This window comes from Mastomys coucha, unplaced genomic scaffold (genome assembly GCF_008632895.1).
Source record: "Mastomys coucha isolate ucsf_1 unplaced genomic scaffold, UCSF_Mcou_1 pScaffold15, whole genome shotgun sequence".
In the NCBI taxonomy this organism is placed as follows: Eukaryota; Metazoa; Chordata; class Mammalia; order Rodentia; family Muridae; genus Mastomys; species Mastomys coucha.
The window spans coordinates 168106426-168133447 of record NW_022196897.1 but is presented as its reverse complement, the minus strand read 5'-3'; the positions used below and the strand labels follow the sequence as shown (position 1 = coordinate 168133447).

Genomic DNA, 27022 nt, shown 5'->3' with positions numbered 1-27022 from the left:
CTTCTGAAGGTGGGTACTGGACCACTGTGCATTGCAGGGGGACCATCTGGTGGGGAAGTACCGCTGTTTGCTGTGTCCCAAAGAGTTCAGCTCTGAGAGCGGTGTCAAGTACCACATCCTTAAGACCCATGGAGAGGTATGAGAGTATTCTTCTGGACCTGCAGGCCTGGAGGCTGGCCTTAGGGATGGGTGCTAGAGAACAAGTGGCTGAGACGGTGTACACTGAGAAATCTAGTGTTTTCTTCTCTAAGGGTCCACTTCCCCTGAAGTGTCATGAGCGTGGGGTGATAACTCTTAAAAAAAAAAAAAGACTAGTCTGGGTTGTCCCAGTTTGATACCCAGCCACTGAGTGGAGCCTCCCTCCCTTAGCAGGGAAACCGTCTTCAGCCACTTCTTAGCAGTTGTATGCCCAGCCAAAAAAGTAATTTAGATGGGTGGGAAAAATGATTCAGTGGTTGAGTACCTCTAGCTCTTCCAGAGAACCAGAGTTTGTTTCCCAGCACCAGTGTCAGGAGGCTCCCTGGCTTCCAAAGCTACCTGCATGCACATGCACATACCCACATGCAGTCACAAATGCCAAGAAAACAATAATAAAAGGATTTGTTTGCTTGCTTGTTTGTTTTTTAATAAAACAAGTTAGGTCTGTAGCTTTGGACCAAGGTTCTCAGTTTTTACTACAAGTTTTCTCACCCTAGAATTGGTTCCGGACCTCAGCTGACTTGCCTTCCAAACACAAGAGCCAGGACTCCTTGATGCCTAGGAAAGAGAAGAAGAAAAGTCTGTCAGGAGGAAAGAAGCGGGGCCGCAAACCCAAGGAACGGTCCTCTGAGGAGCCAGCATCTCAGCTCCCCCCTAACAGGGATGACTGGCCCCCAGGAGGCAGAGACAGGGGGTCCCGGAGCTCCAGTGGGAAGAAGGCTGGAGCTGGGAAGGCACCTGAAAAGTGAGCCTAGTGAGCAGGGCCTACCCATCATGCCCTGCATTGTCCAGATTGATTAGGGGAGCCAGTTCTAGACTGGTCCTCCACCTCCACACACACCCCCATCTGTCCAGAGGGTTGGCAAACCACTCTGCTGTCCCTGAAAGTGGTCCTTCCCCTGTTTAGGCTGCCTCAACATGGCTAGATGGGGCTCCCCGGGAGTGCCAGGGCAGCAGCAAAAGTGCAATAGGCTGGAGGACCCAGCCGTTCCTACGAGGACATTCATGGACCTGGCAGGATCTAGAGTCTTGGCATCATGGGGCATGAAGTGTGCTTGAACAGTCAAATGGCCCCAGTTTCCACCTTCCCCTTGGCCAGTAGGATCCCCAATCTGACTCTTTCTAGGCTCAGACATTCCTGGTGACCCATAGTTGTGGGCTGATGAGGCACCTGAGCAGTCTGGCTGCCATAACTTGGGCCTTGCCTCCACCCAACACTGGAACTCCAGTATTCCCAGCTACCTCCCAGGACAGACCCTGTCTACTGCCATGCTGCCCTGACAGCCACCCACTCATCTGTCCTTTTGCATCCACCTCTGACCCCCTTGCTTCTGTTTTCTACCTCTCTGGGCCTGCTTCCCTCCTCTGTCATCCCTGCTGTGCTTCAGGCCTCACCTCACTTGACTGGTGTGGTCATGGTGGAATATGTAACCTTCCAGGCAAGGAAAGAACTCTGTGTGTTCTACTTCAGGGAGGCCCAGACTAGGATGTTTCACCTCCAGCCTTTAGTTTCTAATCTTGTGGTTAGCACCCTTAGGAGTGCCTCCCTGGGGCCACAGCCATGTGAAGCAGAGACTGGCCAGAAGGATCCTAGCTCAGGAGTAGCACTTAGGTGAGACTGCATATGTCTGTTGTGCTAGGTGGGCCTATAAGCCAAGTTCTGTGGAAGGCCTTTTTTTCCCTTTTATTTTATCTGCCCTTGGGATCTAGTGGCAGTCATTTAATACAGAAATGGAAGGATAGTGAAAGATGGGGTCTCAGCCAGTGTAGCAACTGTAGGCCGGGCCTCACCCCTTTCTTGAGGGGCCCTGAGGATAACAGGGTCTCTAGGTTGGACAAGGCCAGAAAGAGAGATCTGGCCTCCTTCCTGGTTCTACCTTCTAACCCTATTCCCACCTCCCAACCCTGCTGTGAGCCACACCAGGAGGAGAAGACTGGAGGGGTTGGAATGAGCTTTTTATAGTGTTGGTAGGGGTGGACTGAGGCCTCTGCTTCTGATCCTGGATGATGTGAATTTTGATATTTGCCTCTGTGTGTCTCCTGGATGTTGTTGATGCCAGTCTTGTTGCTGTGACAAGTAGCAACCTTTTTTAAATTTTCTGGGTTTTTTTTTTTTTATATATATATATATATACAAAAACTCAACAATCTTAATGTCATGGTGCTAAGGGTTTCCTGGTGCCGAAGGTATTGCTGTGGTACTGACTAGCACCTGCCCCTAGGCTCAGCAGGGAGGGTTTCCAAGAAGGCCAGCTCCAGGGAGATTTGGGGTGAAGTCCTTGTACACTTGTATTTAGAAAGGCTCTGACTCTGAGCAAGGTAACCACGGCCTGGTGTATTGTAGGTGTTGAATGGACTCCAATTCCTACACACTTTGACGTGGTCAGAGGTGGGTATGATCTAGTGTCAAAAGGGTAGGCTGGAGTTTGGGGGTGGTGGTGTGCAACTGCAGAAGGGAAGGAGGCCAAAGTGCACTTTTCACAACACCTCTATGGGGTGACCATCCACCCCAGCCTCTCAGGTACTTGGCACTTGTAGGGAGAAGTAGGACCTGGGTTTGCTGGGGGTTGAGTTTCCAGGACATACCATAAAGCCCATATACAGGCCTTGGTATGGGACTTGGCTGTTCTGGTAACTTGATGTTAGCACTTTAACTCAGTCTTTGAGGTCAGTTTTGGGGCAGCTGTCAGAAGTTGCAATTGGATAGTTACCAGCCTGTGGTGACTGGTAAGTAGTGGCAAGCTAGACTGCAAAGCTCTTCCAAGGTGTCAGGGCTCATCAGTCTGCCCACCTCCCTACTCTGGCCCAAAGGTAACCACCAGCCTACACAGATGCTCAATAAGAGGGACCATCATGGCAGAGCTCCAGAAGGTGGTGGGCATAGACTTAGAGGGCCAAACCAACCTTGGGTCCTTGGCAAAATGCAAAAGTCAGGGTCTCTACAGATCTACCTCTGGCTCAGCGCTTGCCCTGCCCTAAAAAACAGAAGTGCCAAGGGCAGACATTTCATGCAGAACCAGGGTGCACTTTTATGTTCCTGCACAGGCAGATAACGGTGCCTCCTGGAGGCTTTGGGACCTTCCTGTCCCTATGGTGGTTCTGAAGGGAGAGCTGTTCCCTCTTGGGTGGAACCCAGGTCCCTTGCCCTGGAGGCCTGGTTTCCCAGGTCACCCCTCATACCTGACTGCAGCGCCTCCTAAACTTTGGGTTCCTTGGTTTGGTTTTAATGCAGTTCTCATTACACAAGTGCATTTCTGGCTATCACTTGTAACCATAGATATACATGCATATATATTCTATCTACAAAGTGTTTTATTTGCAAGATGTTTTGAGGTGAGCTTTGGTCCTGCCCGCCTTGTGATCATCTGTCCCCATCCTCATCCCCTGGCCCGGAGTGGTGCGGTGGTGGGCCATCAACTATGTATTAAAGTCACTGTATCAAATAAATGTTTATTGATTTTTTTTTTCCAGGGATTTTGTGAGGCTGACTTTGTGTTGAGGCAAGGGCCATTCTCGGGGCTTGCCGCACAGCCTTGTGGGGATTGTAGTCCGCAGCGTGCCTGCCTCCCGGCGCGCCTCCCCGGCCTCCACCAGGTTCGGGACGCCATGGCTGCGCCGCCGGCCTCCATGAGCGCTGCCCCCTCGCCCCTGCAGTCCACTGTGGCCCCAGACGTGCCTGGCCGCCCGGCCGAGCAGAGTGAAACAGCGTGCGAGGACCGGTAGGCGCGGGCCTGAATAAGGCAGGGGCCGCGCTTGTCTCTTGGGAGGGGTCGGAACACGGCTTGCATCCCTTCCTAAAGCCCGGACAGCTCCGGGCATCTCCGTAGATGGGCAGCTTGATCTCCACAGCTTCGTGGGTCCTGAACAGGTTTCGGCGACTCTCCAGCGCCTTGGGGCCTACTGGGCTATGCGTCGGCCACCCTCTGCCAGGGAGAGGGAGGTGGCAGGCGACCTGGAGGGCCCCAGCGGACGGAAGGCGGAACTGGCCCAAGCTCAAGCTTTTGGAGGCGCAGAGTGGAAACCTGTTTGACCTCTTTAGCCTGAGTTTCTGTCCCTAGTGGGTGCGCTCTGGGCTCCCCAGCTGGGCGGTAGGCGTGTTCGACCTTCTGAGTTCGTCGAAATTGAGCTCAAAGTTGCACCTGGCGACCAGTGGTGCTTGTGAATGTAAGATAGGGTGGTGATCTCCTCCTGTCCGAGAGTTTAGGGGCCTTTGAGACTTTCGAGGCTTTCAGCAGAATGAAAGGGGTACAGTAGGAGATAAGGGTCCTTGTCTTCAGTCGGCCTGATCATCACTAGTAGCAACTCTAGGTCGCGGTCGCCAGGGGGCGGTGATTATGCTTGGAAACTTCATGTGGCACCTCTTCCGGTCTGATTGTGCCAGTTGAAGGCCAAATGTCTTCCGGCTTTGCAGGCCTGAGTGCACCGCCTGAGAAGCTGTAACCCTGGACGCCTTTGGGACGTCAGGTGCTGGCAATGGATGAAGTGAATCCCAGATAGTTCACACACTCCAGGCATTCTGACCAGGAGCCTGACTTTGTGATGCTTTCTAGTTCAGAGTGTCTCGATTTAACTAGAAGCTAAGAGTCCATGGCCAAATACCTCCGAAGCTTCCTGAGGAAACACCTTGAGAAGATACAAACTGCCCTGGTGCCTCAGGCTCTGGCAGCAATAGGGGAGGGAGTCACTGGTAGACTTAATGTCTATCGTGAGGTTTCGCCTAGCACCTGTCTCCGTATCTGCCTGCCCTTGAGGCTTTTTCCTTGGAGTCCGCTTACCTTAGCCAGCACAGCCATTGGCTTTCATGTCGATATGCAACATGGAGATTGGTTTGGAATTATAGAGAGTTGAGAGAAGTTAATGGTACTACCAGAGCCTTGGGTGCAGGTTGGCAAGTGAGGCCTCTAATGTCTACCTTGTGAAAGTGGCCTTGATGACTATCTCTGAACCACCTCTTGCCTCTTGCAGGAATTCCATAGAAGCTTCAGTATGGGTTACTTGATTATAGGTTTAACCATAGCAGAGGGACCTTGAGACCTTTCTTAGTTTTTTGGTGGTCCAAGTGATGAGCCTTCTTCTCTTCAGTCTCTGCTGTAGATATTTGATTCTGGTTTCTGAGATATGGGGAATGCAAATTACAGGGCTTCCAAGATATTATCTTACGTAGTGTTCTTATCAATGAGGCAGCTGCTTAGGTCCTCAGTAACCTCTATTTCTTTGATAAGGATACATACAGGTCTGCAGCAACTCCCTGGTGAGTGGTTTGAGCCACAGATGACAGAGCTGTTAACTAGTGGATAGCCAGGGGGAAATGAAAACTGAGCAGCAGCTTCCAGCACCACCTACCTCAGATAGCCCTGAGGCCTAAAATGGAGCCCTGAAAGAAGAAAACTTCAAAGACAGAAGTTAAGGGGTGTAATAGCCAGATAGCCGGGTGTGCCCTAGGTAAAGAGGAAGTCCGGGTCAGGGTGTGGTACTTTGGAGCCAAGTCTAATGAATCAATAGGTGAGACAGGTGCATTATGTTAGCAGTAACACATCTGGAATTAAGCCTTCCCTTTCTGAGACCATCGCAATGTTAGCTTCCTACAGACCTGTGTGGCATTTTTACTACTCACTGATCCTGACCTGCTGGGGTACCCAAGGAACCTGTCAAGATTCTCTGTTGTGCTTATCCAACCAAATTTAGCAAACTGATTCCCTAGGACTCATTAACTCCTCACCCCTGCCCAGAACAATATTAGCCTCCCAGAGCAATTCTGGAGCATATCCAGCCAACCATCTAAGAGTAGAGTCAGAGGGACAGACAAACTATAAACACATACATGCACATGCAAACATAGATTGGCTCTTCCTGCTCCTGGTGTCTGGGGATGTAGACATACCCACAAGTTACCTAGGTAGTGAGAAGAGCTCCTAGGAGCTCCAAGGCAGCTCCCAGAGTGGCTCCTTTTCAGATGCATGAAGTCCACTTGAAAGCTTCCTTCTCTGAGCCTTGCCAGACTTAGTGCTGTAGGCCAGCCAGGTAGGATGAGGTTGCAATAAGGCTAACCCACCCCTTGAAGAGAACCCCAAAGCCAGCAAAAGCTCTCTGATTAGATCTTAAGTCAATAAAGGGATTTCAGCTGATGCTGGGACCAAATCTTCCCTTTCTATGCTGTGGGCAGGGAGGTGGCTGTGTCCCCTGCTGACTGATGAGGCCAAGGTGGCCATTGGGCTTGCTGGAGCCTGTGTGAGGTGGGGTGGAACAGTTATTCTTGGATGTGCTAGGGTAGAATTTCAGATTTGTTTATCCTTGTAGGAGGCACCTTGGGGCCAGGAGAGGGGCACCCAGCTCAGCACTGACATTCAGATCACCTGGCCTGGTGGGGCCTCAAATTTCCTTGTCTTGCTGTGTATGCATTGGGAGGCAGAACTGTGTTTCTTTCAGAAAATTTGGGTAGAGGTACTAGTGATTCCTAGCAGGTCCAGGCCAATGTGCATAGCAGCTAACACTGAAGTACACTTCACAGCAACTGGCCTGGGGATTGTGAAGGCCAGAGTCAGTACTATTAATATCTGGGCATGAGCCCTGACTGGGTGATCCTCTTATGTGTGTGGCCTTAACCTCTGAGACTAGCATTGAGTGTGTTCCCTTAGTGCAGTAGGGTTTCTGGGGCCTCCTAGCTGCTGTGTCCCCACTCCCTGTATATAGCAACCTACTTCTACAAGGTAGGGGTCCAACCCCACTTAGCTCTTTGGCTGTGCTACTTATAGGAGTGATTCCGCCTATGGAAGACCAGTTCAGGTGGCTAGAACTCCCAAGTTGTCTTTGGTGACAACTGTAATTCTAAGAGGTAGTGATCCTCTAACTGCTAGAACCTGTACCACACATACCTGGGTCATCCCACTGTCCAAGGACATCCACCTCTGAGCCCTCTGTGCTTACCTGCATCCTTGGCTATGAGCAGCCCCCCAGCTTACCCTGGCATCAGGATCTCAGGGTGCTGGGCTCTTGGAACAGAAAGCAGGTGAGTTGCCGCAGAGTCCCTGCTGATGAAACCCCACTTCCCAATGGTACTGACCACATCTGACTTGTGTGTGATGTGTGTCCATGGATATCTGAAAACAAACAAGTCGGCAGGTGCTCCTGGGAGCTGAATAGTGCTTGGGCTGCAGATGTGGCTGGCTTGGGGCTGTGGGTTATGATAGCATCTTGCATTCACTATGGCTCTTAATATTGTTTGTACAGATGAACTTTTGTCATTGTGGCTAGAAGACCCTTTGTCTGTGGATAAGAAATGAAGTATTTTGTGCAACTTTCCCATCAAGGGGCACCTTTTTGTGAGAAATGGGTGCTGCCTTATCTCTGGCTGTAGGAGACAGCTGTTAACTTTGAGGAGGGCAGGGGAGCTGGGCTTGGTACAGACATAGCCTGATATCCCAGTAGGGTTAGGCAGATTTCTGGCAAAGTCCTCCCTGATCTATTTGCAACTGGGCACTCTTCCCATCAGCAGCACAAGCTTTGGAAGGAATCTTCATTGAGGTGAAAGAGTCACTGAAAGGGAACTAAAATTCTCCCAGAGAAGCTGCTCCTGTGAGAATCAGGGGGATCAGGAAAACAGCCCCTGCCTGTTGGGTCCTTTGTCCAGTTTCTGACTGAGTGTGTCTTAGCTTTGTGTGTACTTGTTTTTACCACTGGTGGCTGGGAGCTTTATCAGGTTGTTCTGCCCTCTTACAAGTCTTACAATGTTCTGCATTGGAGTAATTTCCTCCCAAAAGCATTCCCTGAGGAAGGAAGAAGAGGCTCAGTGGGGAGACACCTCTTGAATTTGTTTTTGTTGTTTGCTTTTGTTTGTTTGTTTGTTTACCATGGCCTCCTAGAATTACTGTGTATTGTGGTCATGCTGCCTTTAGGGACCAAGGCAAGACCCAGTCTGAAACCTTGGGGAATCTCTGGTTCTCCCTCTACTGTCTGTGTCTGTGTGTGTGTGTGTGTGTGTGTGTGTGTGTGTGTGTAGCTTTTGCCTGATGGAAAGGGTAGCCAGTGGATAAGCTTCACAGATCCATTTGTTTACTGTAGACAGATTAGTATACCCGGGTGAGCAACCACCTGGGGATCTGGGGATCTTAATGTTTGTTTTTGACTGAGCCATTCAGGCAAGCTTGAGTTGAGGTACAGGTAACATCCCTCAGGCAGCCTTTCATTTCTTGACCTATGTCCCTCAAATGCTATTTGTTCTTAAGACCCCTGACTGGCAGACTCAGATCTCAATCTCAGCTTATTTATGTCTAGCTCCATGCTCTCAGCTCCTGCACTTGTCCCCAGAGCAGTGGCAGTGAGGCTGAATTTAACAGACTGGCTAATTATTCCCTATACTCATGCTCTGGTAAAGATGGATGGTGTAGAAACAAGCAGGCTTATTATTGTCACCCAAGGGTGAATTCAGTGTGTTTTCTTGGTTGGATACAGATGGGTTCTTTTCATGATATCCACTTGTGTCTATTGCTGTCATACACTACATCCTTCAGAGCTGCCAGTATGACCAGTCACATATTAGGTGGTCTTTCCACTGCCTACCCCTACTCACGTGTGCACACACCCACACTCTTTCTGCTTCTAGGAAGGATTATTCAGCTGAGACCATCATTGTTCCCAAACTGGGCCATCCCTGAGGCAGAAAGTTTGTCTTGAGCCATATCCCTATATGTCAGCCCTGGAAACTACCATATGGAGAGCTATGAGACAACAGCAAGAATATGGCAAGAAAGGGAGCTTCCCAGATAAGCCCAGCTTCCGTTTTGATAAGAGAGCCTATGCTTGTAAACTATCCAAATGTGACAGAAGTTCCTGTCCCAGATTGTGGTCTCCAGGGAAATCCTGATTATTATACTAGTATATTTGCTTTCAGGTTTTCTGAATACACACCTTTCTCACAGACACTGGCATGAATGTGCATCTAGGTGAGCATCTTTTGGGGTTAACTGGAGATCAGGCCCTAGATTTGTTTTCTAAGCTATGTCCTCAGTCCCTAACTGAGCATCCTTCGTCTACTGGCTTTTGTGTAAACCATATTTCATTATAGTGTACTTTTCTCACCCAAGAGTGCCCTGGGGATACTCGTTCCCACCTGGGCCTACCAGTCTACCTCATTCATCTCAGGCTTACCTGTTATTCCATACAGTGTTCTTTTTCTTGTGGTACTGTAGACTATACCAGCCACTGTAGGAGGCATTCCACACAGAGCTAGCGTGGCATGTTCATCTGCCATTTCTATAGGCACCCTTCCTACCCACTAAACACTGTCCTGTATAGTCAGTGGCTACAGTTCAATTTAGTCCTACATAGGTGAGCCATAACTTGCTAGAGCACTGATCTGAGAGCTTCTTGAGTAGTTTGAAAGCTGAGACTAGGATGATATGACCTGTCCAGGCTTCTTTTCTGGCAGTGGCCAGAAATTGCCTCTGTTAAGTATATGTCTCATTCTCTTAGCACTTTTGCATCAGGCTATACCTCAGACAAACAGCAGGTAATAGGAAGGTGATGCAGAACATTGAACTTCTGTAGAAGTTGCTCATTCTCAGATTTGAAGGCCATGGCCGGAAATGGCACCCCTTTAGGGATGCAGACCCACTGAAATGTCAGCATGGTTCTGAGTGCCCACCTCGCATAAGTGGTAGGCTATAAGTGTGCACAGTTACAGATCTTATTTGACCTTCTTGGGTTAAATTTCCCTCTTGCCAGCCTCCCTTCTTGTTTTCTATCTTATATTGCTTGACAGGGTGTCAGGCCAGGGAGTATCCCAAAACATACATCTTTCTACTGGCATGTGGCCAGTATACTGCACTTTCACCTCCTGGTGCAACCATCCTGTAGGGCAGCAGTGGCTGGACTACCTAAAGAGTGTGCTGTGCTGGGGAGGGGCAGAGTCCTTAGTTAGATCCTCCTTTTTCTTTCTCTCTCTTTCTGTCTTTTTTTTTTTGGTTTTTCAAGACAAGCTTTCTCTGTATAACCCTAGCTGTCCTGGAACTCACTCTGTAGACCAGGCTGGCCTCAAACTCAGAAATCCACCTGCCTCTGCCTCCCAAGTGCTGGGATTAAAGGCATGCACCACCACTGCCTGGCCAGGTCCTCCTTTTTCTTGAGTAATGAGACTCTACCCATCACAGTCTACACGGGTAGGATTGTAGCTCTGAGACTGTGTATATCCTCCTGTGTTCTCCTGCCATCTTGCCATTAATTGCTGTCCCTTGTTCTTGCTGTGTGAACAGTGAGATCTTGTGCCCCAATTAACCCTATGAAACAGCTAAAGGTAGGTTTCTTGGACACACCCTCCCCAGTTGAGCCCATATTGTGCCTGTCCCACTTTGGCATGACCAGAATAGGTTGAAAACTGTTGACTGAGGCTGAGCACATTCCTCTTTGCAGCAGCAATGCTGGGTCTTTGGACAGACTTCTCCCACCAGTGGGTACTGGGCGCTCACCCCGGAAGCGCACCACCAGCCAGTGCAAGTCAGAGCCACCCCTGCTTCGCACAAGCAAACGCACCATCTACACAGCTGGGAGGCCACCATGGTACAATGAACATGGTACACAGTCCAAGGAGGCCTTTGCCATTGGTGAGAGTGGTGTGGGAAGGCACCGTGGGGATCTGTTGGTATGGCCAGCCCAACTGCAACAAATTGCAAGGTACCCTTCCACTCCACAGGCTTAGGAGGTGGCAGTGCATCTGGGAAGACCACTGTGGCCAGAATGATCATTGAGGCGCTAGATGTACCCTGGGTGGTCCTGCTGTCCATGGACTCCTTCTATAAGGTGAGGCCCTGCTCATCTATACCAGAGAATCTCCTCCCTGTCGCTTTGCCTCTACAAATGTAAGCCTGTGGTCAGTAGGCTTCATTATGCCCCTCCACCCTCAGGTTCTGACACAGCAGCAGCAGGAACAGGCTGCCTGCAACAATTTCAACTTTGACCACCCTGATGCCTTTGACTTCGATCTCATCATTTCCACCCTTAAGAAACTAAAGCAGGGCAGGAGCGTCCAAGTACCCATCTATGATTTCACCACTCATAGCCGGAAAAAGGACTGGGTAGGCTCATGGTGTTGGGGCCTACCTATGGAAGAGGTTGTAGGGGCTTAAGCTGGTCATGAAAACTCTCTGGGTTCCTTTTCAGAAAACACTGTATGGTGCAAATGTCATCATCTTTGAGGGTATCATGGCCTTTGCTGATAAGACACTGCTGGAGGTGAGTGCTTGCTAGGAGCACCCACTCCACAGGCATCCCCATAAACAGAATCCTTCTTAGTGATACACTGCCCCATGCCCACAGCCTCCATGACTTGAGCAGATTTTTCCCTATTGGGCACTTTTGGATGAACCCCTCCTGGTGTATCCTAGGCATTTACAGCTGTTCTTTACCATTAGCTAGCTGACTACTACAGTGGGGTGTGGCTTCTGGGGACAGTGTTTTCCTCTCCTACCTGCTGAGAGCTGTACTTCGATCTCCCTGCTCTTATATTTTTCCTTGCTAAAGAACAAACAAAGACTTAAAGCCAGTGAGTTTAAGGGATTTTGCTGCAAGACCTCTAGGATATACCTGAATGTGACGTTGGTCCAGGCCAAGAGGACTCTTACCATTTCCGTGTGGCAGCTCCAGTCTCCAGATGGCTCCTCAGGGACCACCTATCCCATGCTGCCTGGAGGAGGCCATACCCAGAGCTCACAAAGCCCCACTCCCCCTGTGTTCATGGGAGGTATAATGAGTGTAGTCATATGTACGTCACACTGCCAAGTACCATTCCCGCCTGACTTTTCAGTTGTCTCCATTCTGTGTCCCTGACTAGTAGTATCCCATACCTACACATGCATCGCAATACATACTTCCTATGAATGCATCCTGTATGCACTGACAATTAAGCCAATGGGTGTCCTGGTGGGGAGCTGGCCCCAATGATCATGGCCCATAGACCATGAGCTGATTATGTTGCCACTCTGGCTATATATATCCTGGCTTCTGTTTAATAGTGCCACTGTTGCCTGCCTCAGCCCTGTGCACTGGCTTCTTGTCCCTCATCCAGCTCCTGGACATGAAGATCTTTGTGGACACAGATTCTGATATCCGACTGGTACGGCGGCTGCGCAGGGACATCAGTGAGCGAGGCCGGGACATTGAGGGTGTCATTAAGCAGTACAACAAGTTTGTCAAACCTGCTTTTGATCAGTATATCCAGCCTACCATGCGCCTGGCAGATATTGTGGTACCCAGAGGTGAGCCTGCCAACCCTTGTTTTCCTACCAGTGGGGCAGAAGGGCCTCCAAGCTTCTGAGTTATTTTTTCCCCCTCCAGGGAGCGGGAACACAGTAGCCATTGACCTGATTGTGCAGCATGTTCACAGCCAGCTGGAAGAGGTTAGTTAGCCATGTAGCACTCAAAGTCCCTGTCTGTTGTCTCCCAACAGAAACTTGCTTATCCTACACCCCCCCACACACACACACGTTCTCTGTCCGCTGCAGGTACTGGCACTCAAGTGTCCTGAGCCTGCTCCCTTAGCTTATTTTCTGGCCCAGCCCTCTGTTAAAGGCAAGGGGACTTGGCCATGCTTGGAAGGCTACACTCCTGTCCCTCCCAACCCTGTGGTAGTAACAAGGGTGATGCACTATCCATTGGTCTAGGATTATGGATTTCAGCACTGAGTTCTATGTCTTCTCTTTCTGAGTAGGTCACTGTACAGGGGATGTTTTCACACTATAGGTCACACATTACATGGTTTATGGCTGAGTTCTGGGATCACTACTACTACAGGCCCAGACTCACAGGTTCCAGGCCACCTGATCCCCACGTTAGAGATCCTTAGAAACTTGCCTCCTCTTGCAGTTTGCAGACCCTGAGCCATCTCCACGTGGGGCTGAGAAGTGTCCATCACTGGGGGTGGGGGTAGCCTGGCTGCTTGGCCTGGTCACTGATGCATCACCCATTCCCTTATGTCTCCCTGTGTTGCTGCCACAGCGTGAACTCAGCGTCAGGTAAGACTCCACAACAGTCTGCACAGATGGAGGCATTTCCAACATCTACATAGAGCTCCGGGTCAGCTGTCACCTAGCCAAGCAGGCAGGCAATCCTTACCAACACCAATGGTAGAGTGGCACAGGCCTGCTGCTTCTCCCTTTGGTGGCATATAAGAACTCTAAGGTACAAAGAAATTAAACAATTTTCCCATGGTTATGTATTACCTGTGCTGGCCAGATGTTCATGGAGGCTCCTTTTCCATTCAGCCTATCTTGGGCTCCAGCCACAGAGAGCACAGCAGTACTCCTGGGCCAGCACTGCTGTTCATGATCCTAGGCAGGGACTACATTGATATGTCTCTGCAATCATAAGACCTGTGTCTGCATCTAGGCTGCTGTATCTTATAAGCTGAACCATCCCATGGGTCATAGGCTCAGTTGACTCTCTCTGAGAGGTGGGGAGTGAGGGCTTGGCACTGCCTTTCTCACACTGCCTACCCAGGCCCTGTCCTGTCCTAGCTTAGTCTTTAACCTGCAGCACACTTCAGGCAGAAGTAATGCTGGCAGTTCGGCAGAAAGAAGAAGGAATAGACTGAGCTGTACCATTATCATCCTCCTGATCAAGGCCTAGGCAGGAACCATAGGCAGCACCGGGAACCTACCCTTCTCCCAGGCTTTCCTCAGAGTTGGGAAGATCTATTTGAGCCACTGTGGAAGCCCTCATGATCCTACTGGATAACCCAGGAGTTCTGAGCCAGTGTTGAAAATGCCTCCAAGGCCATCTTCATAGCCCTGCTTCCTGTCCTTGCATGAGTCTCCACTTGGCCTCACCAAGATCAGGGTGCCACAGACCTATGCCAGGGCTCTTTTAAAGCCTCAATTCTGAGAAAAGTTTCTAGACATGGCCAGCTCCACTTTCCATTTTCTGGCCAGCCAAGGAAGTGGTGGCTAGTGGCTCCCCTCGGTCTCCTTCAACTCCAGGAAGCTACTGGTGAGCAGGAGGGAAAAGCAGCTGGGTGTGGGTGGTGCTCCACCCTCCGGAGCCAAGGCTGTCAGTGCCAAGACTGCTGCCAGCCTCCTGCCTCAAGTCTTTATCCAGTTGGTAGCCACAGGGCACCTTCTGTAGGGACTTGGCTGCTCTCCCCACTAAGTGTTTTTCTCTCTGTTCTTTTCCACTTTGTAAACCTGTCTCCTGCCTTGTTCCCTCCCTGAACACGCTCTTCACCTGGCGAGCAGAGGAAGCTGCGTTGGGATATGTGAGCAAAGCAAGCTCTGGTTGTGCTGCACTGTGTGCTGTCCTGCACCCTGCACTGCTCCTGCACCTGGTGCTTCCGTGACCCCTCCCTTCCACAATCACTGTTCCTACCTTAACTCCCTAATCAGCCCTCCCTCCTTCTACCTTGCCCTTTCCCTCTCCTGGCTTAGGTCTTTGGTGGGGCAGCCTTTGGCACTGAGCCCTCCCTGCTTTGCCCTTCCTCCTGAGAGGGACTGCACACTAGCTGGGGGATGGACCTGAGTGGAGCTTGACCCTACAGCTTACTTGTTGCTCCCAGGAGTTGGGGACAAGAGATCCATTTGGAAGGTTGAAACCTGTTCCCACAGTAAGCTCTCTTCCCCATGTCTGGCCTCTCTTTAAGCCAAAGAAGAGACACCTCACACCTCACTCCCCACGTCCAGCCTCTGTGTTCAATGTGGAGAATTGAACATTCTTACTTTTCAGTCACATTTCAGGTGCCAAGGCATCTTTCATGGGTCAGCCATAGCCAGCAGACAGCTCCCACCCTGCACATGTCCCAGCCCCCACAGTGATGTTCAGATGTTCTCTGGAGTATAAAGGGACGTTTTGGGTAAGATATGCCAATATATTTGTATCCCTAGGGCCGCGTTGGCCTCTGCTCACCAGTGCCATCCCCTTCCTCAGACACTGAGTGTCCTCAAGAGTACACCACAGGTACGAGGCATGCACACCATCATCAGGTAAGGGCCTGCCTGTGGAGTGCTACTCCCAACCCTGTTCCACTTCATCCCCAGGTTCTGCTCCATCCTTTTCTAAGCCTGCTTCTTTTACCACCAGGGACAAGGAGACTAGCCGGGATGAATTCATTTTCTACTCCAAAAGACTGATGCGGCTGCTTATTGAACATGCACTGTCCTTCCTACCCTTTCAGGTGTGGGTTTGTAGGGAAATGGGTAGAGGGTGTCCCATTTTTCCATGTATGGGCTAATAATGAGGGAGTGGGACTAGGTACTGGCTGTTCACAGGCACCCCAACTCACCATACAGGACTGCACTGTACAGACTCCACAGGGGCAGGACTACATGGGAAAGTGCTACGCTGGAAAACAGGTACACATGGCTAGGGATGAGATAGCAGTAGCTGCTGGGGTAAGAGACTATGGGTTAGGTTAGAGGCATCCAGCTTGCAGCTTACTCAGCCTCTCTTTCCCACTAGATCACTGGTGTATCAATTCTGCGTGCAGGAGAAACCATGGAGCCTGCACTGCGTGCCGTGTGCAAGGATGTGCGCATTGGCACTATCCTCATCCAGACCAACCAGCTCACAGGGGAGCCTGAGGTGTCCAGCCAGGGAGGGCTGGGGGTTCACAGTAATGACCAACACAAGGGGAGGGTGGGGAGACCAGAAAATTGATGTGGGAGCCCTACTCTGACCTTACTATCAACTATAGCTCCATTACCTGAGACTTCCCAAGGATATTAGTGATGACCATGTGATCCTGATGGACTGCACAGTATCCACGGGTGCTGCAGCCATGATGGCTGTACGTGTACTCCTGGTAAGTAGACCTGGATGGGCTGCAAGCAGATTCCCTTAGAGTTGGGACTTATCCTGTCCCCATGTTGCACAGGACCATGATGTGCCTGAGGACAAGATCTTTTTGCTCTCCCTGCTCATGGCAGAGATGGGTGTGCATTCTGTGGCCTATGCATTCCCACATGTGAGAATCATCACCACAGCTGTAGACAAGCGTGTCAATGACCTTTTCCGTATCATCCCAGGCATTGGTAAGTCTGTTGTAGCCCAGGGAGCATGGCTGATGATCCAGGGGGACCCAGTTACACAATGCCATTTCTTTTTGCAGGGAACTTTGGTGATCGCTACTTTGGGACAGATGCAGTCCCTGATGGCAGTGATGAGGAGGAGGCAGCCTCCATGGGTTAGTTCCCTGTCCAAGCTACTCTTATTTCTACCCAGCCTTCTGTCTCTTGGTCTGGAATTGCAGAGACAACACATTAATTTATTTGGGTTTAAAAATGTTACCAATAATATTCAGTTTACACATTTTATAAAATAAAGCTTTAGAAAATGATGGTGTGGCAGAATGTACCCTGGGTGGACTCTGTTGAGGCAGGCTCCCCAAGGTATATAAGGATGAGGTCAGAGGTCCAGCAGGACAAGGCATTCTCAGCCTTGTGCTTTCCTTACAGTCAAAGCTTATTCACTTATTGTCTGATGGAGATAAGGGAAGAAGTGGGGCCTCCAGATGAAACACACAGCTGAAGAACCACAGCTCATCTGACAAGAACTACACAGCTCACCTGACCTGGACCCAGAGACAAGGATACTTAGGGCTCTTTGACCACTTTCTCCCAACCACATTTGTACTACCAAGGGACCCAGCAGAAGCTGGTGTGTGGGCAGTTATGGCAAGGATTGAGTAGTGGAAGAAGACTAGCTCCAAGATGGCCAGAGCCTCAGGTTTTCAGAACCAAAGTTTCATGTCCATCCCTGCCTTGCTGCTACTGAATTTTAGAGGTTAAGACAGGTTTCTCTGGCAGCTGCCAGGCAGCTGCTTAGTGCCATGACGATTTTGTCCCAATGAGATGACAGACATGTACATGGACAGCTACTGGATATGAGCTATGGGTCTCTGGCTTGTGTCAGGTATCCTAGGAACCTAAAACAGGCTTCCCCAAACCCCATTCAAGCCTACTGTGGGCCTTTTTCCTGCTTGTCATGGAACAACTTGTCATGAGATGGGAGTGGAAGAGTAGCTGGGTGGAAGTCAGCCCACAATGGTGGGAATTAAGATAAGTTGTTTGTCCAAGGAGCACCAGGCACTAGAGGGAGACAGAGGACCAAAGCAGAGGTCAGGAGGACCTTCTCTATTACCTAGTAAGTGGACCCTCCCACATCTCCAGTCTCTACCCAGTGGCTCACTCATTCCTGCACTTTATGCTGGGAAACTGAAGAAAGAGATGAGGAATTTAGGAATACTATGAAAAGCTGGGTAGGAGCCAGGTCCTTCCCATGAAGGTCCCACCCAAGTCCAACCAGGATGATTGGTTCCCTGAGAACAAATCAAACCCATACACACATGTACATACCAACACTATCTACACATGTAGTGCATGCATCCACACAGCAGACACTACATACCAGAGACATGCATATATTAAGTGTGGTGATAAAGCACTACGATGGAATGGTACAGCCCTATTGCTGTACCACAATGGGTAACAGGCTCCTAGGGAAAGGTAGTTTCTTCTTTTCTTCTGCCCTTTGTTTTGTTTTGTTTTGTTTTGTTTTGTTTTTCAAGACAGTTTCTCTATATAGCTCTGGCTGTCCTGGAACTCACTCTGTAGACCAGGCTGGCATCAAATTCAGAAATCTGCTTGCCTCTGCCTCCCAAGTGCTGGGATTAAAGGTGTCCGCCATCACTGCCTGGCTTCTTCTGTCTTCTTGAAAGTTAGTGGGGCCCAGAGAATAGCCTAGAGCAGGAAACCTAAATTTCAAGACCCTGACTAGATATCTTCACCCACATGAGATATGCTATTGGGAAATCTCAAACTTGGATGTCCATTTTTGGAGGTAGACTGAGACTTGTTAAGACAAGGCTACAAGGCTACGCCACTACTGCCCGGTGGCTTATTTTCTAACTAGAGTCATAGAAGTGGGTACCTGGCAGGGCGGTGGTAACACACACCTTTAATCTCAGCACTTGGGAGGCAGAGGCAGGTGGATTTCTGAGATTGAGGCCAGCCTGGTCTACAGAGTGAGTACCAGGACAGCCAGGGATACACAGAGAAACCCTGTCTCAAAAACACAAAAATAAATAAATAAATAAATAAATAAATAAATAAATAAATAGAATAAAAGAAAAGAAAAGAAGAAGAAGAAGTGGGTACCTTTCTAAACAGCTAGGGGGGAAACACCGCTGAGACCATGGTACACAAGCACTAAGTCCTCATGGGAAAAAACTCAGTACAACTGCATATACTTGGGGCTTCAGTCCTGAGCAAGGCAAGACCAAAGCTGAGCCTGGATGAAAATGTCCAAGGAGTACACTCAGAGTTATAACTTGACGCTCACAGATAGAAAGCCTTTGTACCTTTAAAATGTCTAGGTCCATCTTGGACCATTGCGGGCTAGGGTGATGTGTGCCATGGAGCCAGGTAAGTTATTAACAGTGAACACAGAGGCAGGCAGATGGACTCAAAGCCTGGCTGGCAGTGGGTGTGGATGCTGCATATGGTCCTTAAGTGCCCCCCTCACACTCACCCAGAAGTCACTGTGATACTCAGATGGGCTAAAAAGGCCAGTCTCCTTAAATGTTTCTAGGACTGTCCAATCAGAAAATAATGTCTACAAGGTCAATCTCAGGGTTGTCAGCCTGTGAGGTGCCACCCTTTCCTGATCTTAGCAGTTTCATGGTGACATGTCCTTGCCTGGAAAGACAGAAGCCTAGAACTTGGAACAGTCTAAGTCTACTGAGTTAGAAGAGGACCCTGACACAGGTGCAAAGTGTCTATGCTCTGTCACCTAGAGTCAGAAATCAGTAGACAAAGATGGCTGGGCGTGGGCCATGAGGTATGCCATAAGTTGGGTGCTCCAGAAGTCCTGCAACAAGAGCATTGCAGGTAGGACATCTGCAGAACAGCATAGTTTTGCACACCAGATGAGCAGAGGCAGAGATAATTCTGACACTGAGGGTTTGGTTTAGGTTTGTTTGTTTTGTTTTGTTTTGTTTTTGTTTTTGAGGTGGCTGGGAGAGAAGATTCTCACTTTGTAGTGTTGGATGGCCTGGAACCCATTGTATAGACAAGGCTGCTTCAAACTTACAGAGATCTGATTTCTTCTGCCTCCCAAGTGCTAGGATTAGAAGTATGCACCATCATGCCTTGAAGCTGTGAAGTGTTGCAGCTCTCCACAGTCAAGTTAGGGCTGGAGGTCAGGGTGTTGTTGTTTTGTTTTGTTTTATTAGTTTGGTGTTTTGAGACGGAGTTTCTCTGTGCAGCCCTGGCTGTCCTGGAATTGGCCCAGATAGTGTTCAGGTTTAAGGGAGAAGGCCCTGGCTGATTGGCAGTGAACTATGGTTTTTGATTTGAGTATGCTTTGATTCAGAAAGAAAGAGACATCTAGAATATGGGAAATGATATTTTATTGGGCCCAGGGAAACAGGGCTAGAAACAATGGCTACTTTAGCAGTGAAATCTTGGGGCATTTGGGTGGAATAGCTGGATTCTTTAGGACCTCACACCAGCCAACTTCCAACTGGAGGCAAAGACCTGCCTAGAGTCTAGACCAGTTCTGCTTACATAGAATTAACATGTTGTGGAGTTCAAATATGGCTAGAGACAGAGAAATATTTGTTTCTCGACCTGTTGATCAGGGAAACTCCCAGGAAACTTGGGACCTGAGATTTATGCTTACCAGTCCAGGTCACTGCTAGTAAGCTCTCAAGCTATCCAAGCTTGGGCCTACAGAGTCACAGCATGCATGCAGATAGTAGAGGAAAAACTGTTGCCCACCTGGAGGCTGCTTCAAACTTACAGAGATCTGATTTCTTCTGCCTCCCAAGTGCTAGGGACCAGCACATACATTCCGTGGGCCCAGCTATCTGCATCCTCCCAGGACTTGCAGTGGCTCTTCTCTGCATTCATTTCTCTTGTGGAGTCTCTGGAGGTGCATGCCATGATGGTCGGCAGATCAAGTGTAAGTAGCTAGGGGAACTGAGACCTGTAGTAATAATTCTGGAATTTCTGGTTCTTTTAAAAACACAGAAATATAGCTGGGCAGTGGTGGCCCATGCCTTTAATCCCATCACTTGGGAGGCAGAGACAGGTAGATTTCTGAGTTCAAGACCAGCCTGGTCTACAGAGTAAGTTCCAGGACAGCCAAGGCTACACAGAGAAATCCTGTCTCAAAAAACCAAAAAAGGAAAAAGAAAAAAGAAAAAAACCCACAGAAATATAAGAGTATGTTTTTGTTTTAATCCAAGGTATGGGATATGGGGCTGCTTCAGATTGTCCACAGCAGTTGACTATGATTTGTCTCGTGCTCTAGCAGAGGTGTGATTTTGCCAGCTGCAGATAGTTTCTGCAATTGTGTGACATTTGGAATTCTGGGGATTTTTTTCAGAGGGTATATAAATGCTAGGGCTGGAGGGGTAGAAGGTTTTTGGTTGATTGTTGTTGGTCACAGTTTGTTAAGTAGTCATGCATGAAGGAAGAGGAGGAGGAGGAAGAGGGAGAGAAATAGATATAGATATCCTGACCAAGAAGATCAAACTTGACCAAGGAACTCTATGCCTCTTCCTCCCAAGTGCTGGGATTAAAAGCGTGTGCCACCCCCGTCCAGGCAGTCAGTCAGTGCTCTCAACCCCTGAGCCATCTCTCCAGCCCCAGGTTTTTTTTTTTTTTTTTTTAGACTCAAGCAAAAATTATATTTTGGCTGTTACCACTCAGATATCTCCCAGAGGGAATTTTGTTTTTTCTTTTTCTTATATTCTGCTTTAAGAGGGATGAAAGGCCAGGCAGTGGTGGTGCATGCCTTTAATCCCAGCACTTGGGAGGCAGAGGAAGGTGGGTTTCTGAGTTCAAGGCCAGCCTGGTCTACAGAGTGAGTTCCAGGACAGCCAGGGCTATACACAGAAACCCTGTCTCGAAAAACAACTAAACAACAACAACCAAAAAAAAAAAAAAAAAAAAAAAAGGGGAGGGTGGGGATGAAAGACTAGCTGAGCAATTGGGAAAATTGCAGGGGCCTGAGAAACAAAACAAGGCTAAAATGGGAAAAGAAAGGGGTCACTCTGCTCTCTCATTTCTGAAAGGGTTGCAGAGTTGACTGTGAAACTGAAAACATTAGGAAGCAAGGAGCACCAGAAAGAGAGACAAAAAGGCCCAGTCCTAGTGATGAAGCAAGAGAGTAGGAGTTCCCTAGGGGAGGAAAAGGGAGAAGAAACTGCACCAGCGGGCGACTGAGTCAGAGAAAAGCTGAAAAGCGGGGAGGACAATCTGATGAAACAGCCTGTTTTGATAATCCAACCACATAACCAGAGTGGGAGGTGGCCTGGGATTATGAGATCACCACCATCAGCTTTCCTAGTAGTCATACAGCATATGCCTGCTAATGGTGTGGAACAAGGTTATGATGACAGTATACGGTAACCTATAGAAATGGTAGATGTAAGGCATTTTAAAGAGGTCATAATGTCATATGGAATGCACTCGCTTTATGTGAAACAAATTCTAAATAACTGGGCTACTAAAACAGAATTGTTCATCCAAACTGGAAGGGATTGGTGATAGCTGTGCTAGAGGCTGGTCTGCTGTTGCAATGGTTAACATGGTAGAGGGAAGAAGCCACAAATATTGAACAGTAAAATAAAGTGAGGGGAAATAATATAGTAAGAAATCAATTGTTAGGTGAGGGTAGTACTCTGATATACAAGAACAGATTCAATTAGATGATGCTACTATAGAACAATGTCATTTAATGGCTTTAAGAACTTAGGACAAAGTTGGAGTCCAGGAAAAAGTTCATCTCATTTAAAAGATTATACAAGGCTCTGGAGAAGCTTTCATTGATTTTTTACAAAAATTAGTCTCAACCGTGAACAAAGCTGTATTAAACCCTGATACAAGACAGGTGTTGATAGGAGAGATCTTTGTGTATAAAAATGCAAATATCAAATGTAAACAAGTTATTAGACCATTAAAGGTGTGGGCAATGTCTATGGAGGACCAATATGGGTTCTAACATGTACCCTGCTAATATGATAGGTCAGGCTATAGCTAGAGTTCTCTGATATCAAAATTCCTGGTGCTTCAATTATGGGAAACATTATGGGCCATTTGTATGGGCTGGGACCAAGCCACTAAAGATCTCCAATGTCTGGTGCTTTAATTGTGGGAAATATTTCCAAAAATTGGCAACAAAATTGTGAACATCTCTAAGGTGAACATCTCATAGGTGGCATCTCTAAGGCCAATGGTTTTTGTTTTGTTTTTTGTTTTTGTTTGTTTGTTTGTTTTTGGTTTTTCGAGACAGGGTTTTTCTCTGTGTAGCCCTGGCTGTCCTGGAACTCACTCTGTAGACCAGGCTGGCCTCAAACTCAGAAATCTGCCTGCCTCTGCCTCCCAAGTGCTAGGATTGAAGGCGTGCACCACCACCGCCCAGTTTTTCTAAATATAAAACCAGAAAGAAGACCTAGGCTTCCAGGGTTGTGCAGGTGATGAGGCAAAGGTTGCCATTGAACCAATAACTGTAGGTCCAAGAAAGATAGTCAAGGTAATTTCTAACCATCGGAAATGGATTTGGGGGACCTGGTTCAAAGCACTGCAGTAAAAAGTATAAGTTGTTCATCTCTTGTCAGCCAGGAAATAACATTCATTTCCCCCCAAAATAAACCTCAACTAAGTATGGTAGATCTAAATGCATGCTACTGCAAGCAGTGATGCTGTTTGTAGGGGATTGGTCTGGTGCTGCTTGTAGTTAAATACTAAATTCTGTACCCCATGATCTGGTACCCTAGTCGATCAAATACTTATGGATATACCAGCCTTTGTTGTGTAAGCCTTGTTCCACAATTTTAAACAATTGTTTAAGTAAAACTGGTGACAGCCAATTATTAGGAGGAATAGAAAGAGGTGGAATTTGAGTTACTGGGCTGGGGATGGAAGGTAGGCCATAAGGAGGAAAAGGAGGAGAAGGAACGAGGAGGAGAAGAGAGGAGCTCAGAAGATGGAGAGAACAGGAGGCTTCCATGAATTATAATGTACCAGCAATAGATGCCAGAGTGAAATGCCTCCCTAGGAGGCCAGAGTACTGGAGCAGAAATAACCCAGAGAATTTCAAACAGCAAGTATTTGGGAAGGACAGTTGAGGTAGTAACTGGACTAGTGTTAGAGATTTAGAGGTAATCCTCCAGTAATTGCTGGTTCATCAAACTCATGGAAGCCTCTTGTTTTCTCCATCTTCTCTGAGTTCCTCTCTCTCTTCCTCCTCCTCTTCATGGTCTACTTGCCACCCAGTAACTAAAACTCCACTCCACCTCTCTCTATCCTCCCCACCACCCAGTAACTGGCTGTCACCAGTTTTATTTAAGCAACAGTTTTAAATTGTGGAGCAAGGTTTACACAGCAAAGACTGGTATACATGGGGATTTGCTAGTCTTGGAGCAACCAGATCTTGGGATACAGAATTTCGCAACTGAATACAATCAGCATCAAATCAACCACCTACACCTCTAGACTTGGCCATAGGTAAACATTTTACTCTATCCTTAAAAGCTCAATGTTATAAAATAACTACTGGAGTTTATGGTCCTTTGTACTCAGGGACAGTAGAAATGATCTTGGGAAGACTTCCCAAGGATTCATTGTGCATCCAAGAATTATAGATGAAGATTTCAAAGAGGAAATTAAAATTATGGCCTATGTAAGAAAAGAGATGCAATTTAACACACGATAGAATTGCTCAGTAGCTCTTGTTTCCCTACATCAAAGACAAAGATCCTCCAGTAAAAAGAACATGAGAGAGGCTGGAGAGATGGCTCAGTGGTTAAGAGCATTGGCTACTCTTCCTGAGTTCCTAAGTTCAACTCCCAGCAGCCACATGGTGACTCACAACCATCTATCTGTAATGGGATCCGATGCCCTCTTCTGGTGTATCTGAAGATAAGAAAAGAAAGAGCATGAGAGTTTGGAACTACTAGAAAATGTGTGTTCTGGCAAATAGTTATTAATGATCAGAGACAAAAATTAAATGGTATTGCAATTAAATGGTATTGAAATAGATGGTTTGGTGGATATAGGAGCCAATGTATTATTTCACAAAAAAAAATCTCGGAATTCAGAATGGCCACTTCAAAAGGTTTATACCCAGTTTCTAGGAATTGGAAAGTTATCTCAGATAAAACAAAGTGTGAATTGGGTTTAATGTGTGGGACCAGAAGGTAAAAAAGGAAAGTTAAAGCCTTATGTGGCTGACATACCCATAAATTTATGAGGAAGGGATCATTTTACAATAGTGTATACTCAGATTAATATTCCTGAAATCCCAGAGACAGCTCATGATGAGATAAGGGATGACTGGTAGATACTCCTGGGGAAGGTGTTGATATATGTCATCAAAAACATCTCCAGACTGTGACAACTGTTCAAACACAGGACATAGCAGGGATTGAGTTTCTAAATCTATAAGAGGGACCACCACCGCTGAATACCTACCTTAGGTCTTAAGTCTCTACCCTTAAAATGGTTGACTGATAAGCCTGTGTAAATAGAGCAAAGGCTCTTAACTTGATCAGTTGGTACAAGAGCAGCCTATTCAAGTGTTTCAAAGGTTACAAGAAGATTTGGACTCAAGAGGCTGGAGAGATGGTTCAGTGGTTAAGAGCACTGACTGCTCTTCCGAAGGTCCTGAGTTCAAATCCTAGCAACCACATGGTGGCTCACAACCATCCCAGCACTTGGGAGGCAGAAGCAGGCAGATTTCTGAGTTTGAGGCCAGCCTGGTCTACAGAGTGAGTTCTAGGACAGCCAGGGATACACAGAGAAACTCTGTCTTGAAAAACCAAAAAAAAAAAAAAAAGATTTGGACTCAAACAGTCCAAGATAGTTAACAGCTGAAACAAAGAGAGTTAACACTGGTAGAAAAGAGATTGCAAGATATATTATATTGATTGAATAGATTCCAAACTAGTGTATTTTAGTTATTTTGCCTTCAACTCATTTTCCTACTGAACTTCCTCCTTATGCTAAGGGAAGACAGTATTATGGAATGGAATGTTTTAGCACACAAAAGTAAAAAAAAAAAAACTTATATAGAAAAATATTCTGATTTAATTATAAAAGGTAGAATAAGACTATGTCAATTGTCAGGAACAGACCTGGCAGAAATCGTAGTACCTTTTACTAGTGCTGAGAATATGGTGTTATGGGTAATCAGTGAAGTTTGGCAAAGAGCTCATAGCAACTATTTTGGAGAAATTAACAACAAATATCCTAAAAGTCAGTGTCTTCTGTTTATAAAAAGAACTAATTGTATTCTCCCACATATTGTAAAAGAAACACAAATTCCTGAAGTACCTACATTTTATACTGAGAAAGGCAGACCATAAGTCAAATAAAATAAACAAAGTAATTGACAGCCCATATACTTCAATTCAAAAATCAGAAGTGTACTCAATTCTTATGGTATTAGATTTTCCTGACTCTTACTATAATTACAGACCCGCAGTATGCCGAAAGAGACCTTTTGCCTATAGAAAGTACTGAATTAATTCCTGATAACTCAGAATTGACCTTGTTATTTTTGCAACTGCAATAGGTAATCAGAAACTATATAGAAACTATCCATTATATATCACCCACATTTGGTCTCATACAGGCTTGCCAGGTTTATTGGCACTAAGAAATGAAGAAATCAACCAGTTATTAATAGGAAATGTGTTAGAAGCCCAAAATTTCATGAAAATACCATGTTGACAGTAAACATGGTGTAATATTTAAAAAAAAAAATTCGCTGGGCGGTGGTGGTGGCATGCCTTTAATCCCAGCACTTGGGAGGCAGAGGCAGGATGATTTCTGAGTTCGAGGCCAGCCTAGTCTACAGAGTTCCAGGACAGCCAAGGCTATACAGAGAAACCTTGTCTCAAAAAAAAAGAAAGAGAGAGAGAGAAAAAAAAAAAGAAAGAGAGAAAGAAAGACAAGACAAAGAAAAGAAGAAAAAGAAAAAAATTTAATTGACAAGCCAAGGAATTTATAAGAAAATTCTTATAAATTCTTTTTATAATCAAATTCCATTGCCCACTGGGAGTAATCTTAGGGGTATCCTCCAAAAAAGGCAAATGGGTGTGTTTAATTTTGCAAATTTCAGAAAACTAAAGTTTGTATACCATATCATTGATATATATTCAGGCTTTCTTTCTTTCTTTCTTTTTTTTAAAGATTTATTTATTATTATAAATGAGTACACTGTAGCTGTCTTCAGACACCAGAAGAGGGCATCAGATTTCATTATGGGTGATTGTGAGCCACCATGTGGTTGCTGGGATTTGAACTCATGACCTTCGGAAGAGCAGACTGTGCTCTTACCCTCTGAGCCATCTCACCAGCCCCTATATTCAGGCTTTCAATAGGCTGTTGCAGGATTTTCTATGTCCAATCACATTAGGGCAGTGGCAGGCCTTTGATTGGATAGGAAAATGGAGGCGGAGCTAGGAGTTTGGGGGACAGGGAGAGATAGGAGGAGAAGCTAACATAGAGGCAGACTAGTAGGAAGATGATCCTGACCCCATGTGGTTTTAAACAGCTACAAGTAGCCAAGATTTTTACAAGGTTAGAATAATTGGGTTAAAGCTTTATCTTTATCAATTGGCTCTGAAATTATTGTATTGGCATCTTGTAAATTGTGATCTTATTGTTATATAAATCTGATTGGATTATTAAGCTTTAAGAGTCATGTTTCTACTGGGTAGCTAGATGTTGAGATAGCTGATCGTGGGGTGTGGTGTGTGGGGCGTTACGTGGAAGTGAGATGAACTCACTAACTGGAAGAGAGTAGCTCAGCGGTGAGAACGAGCAGAGCGGGACCC

At 47.1% G+C, this 27022-nt stretch overlaps 2 protein-coding genes across 23 annotated transcripts in view; both read left to right on the top strand.

Annotated features, from left to right (window-relative positions):
• The window catches only part of Znf512b (zinc finger protein 512B), a 10507-nt gene extending 6837 nt beyond the window's left edge, over nt 1-3670 (top strand). For 4 of the 9 annotated variants that reach the window (XM_031373107.1, XM_031373108.1, XM_031373106.1 and 1 more), the window contains 2 exons: nt 38-136; nt 696-1638. In XM_031373107.1, the coding sequence (XP_031228967.1) occupies nt 38-136; nt 696-947 (351 nt within the window). In that variant the 3' untranslated portion in view covers nt 948-1638. Of the gene's footprint in view, nt 1-37; nt 137-695 lie in introns of all 9 variants that reach the window. The other 5 variants (XM_031373114.1, XM_031373113.1, XM_031373111.1 and 2 more) reach the window with 4 other exon arrangements.
• Nucleotides 3254-27022, top strand: part of Uckl1 (uridine-cytidine kinase 1 like 1) — a 26130-nt gene continuing 2361 nt past the window's right edge. Inside the window, exons 1-16 of one of the 14 annotated variants that reach the window (XM_031373120.1) lie at nt 3674-3917; nt 10603-10793; nt 10883-10989; nt 11094-11264; nt 11350-11421; nt 12254-12443; nt 12523-12584; nt 14418-14437; nt 15060-15158; nt 15256-15349; nt 15444-15527; nt 15634-15756; nt 15869-15976; nt 16049-16205; nt 16283-16357; nt 16629-17783. In XM_031373120.1, coding sequence (XP_031228980.1) covers nt 3805-3917; nt 10603-10793; nt 10883-10989; nt 11094-11264; nt 11350-11421; nt 12254-12443; nt 12523-12584; nt 14418-14437; nt 15060-15158; nt 15256-15349; nt 15444-15527; nt 15634-15756; nt 15869-15976; nt 16049-16205; nt 16283-16357; nt 16629-16654 — 1692 coding nt within the window. In that variant the 5' untranslated portion in view covers nt 3674-3804 and the 3' untranslated portion in view covers nt 16655-17783. Of the gene's footprint in view, nt 3918-3961; nt 7205-10602; nt 10794-10882; nt 10990-11093; nt 11265-11349; nt 11422-12253; nt 12444-12522; nt 12585-13182; nt 13200-14417; nt 14438-15059; nt 15159-15255; nt 15350-15443; nt 15528-15633; nt 15757-15868; nt 15977-16048; nt 16206-16282; nt 16518-16628; nt 17784-27022 lie in introns of those variants that run through there. The other 13 variants (XM_031373117.1, XM_031373115.1, XM_031373116.1 and 10 more) reach the window with 13 other exon arrangements.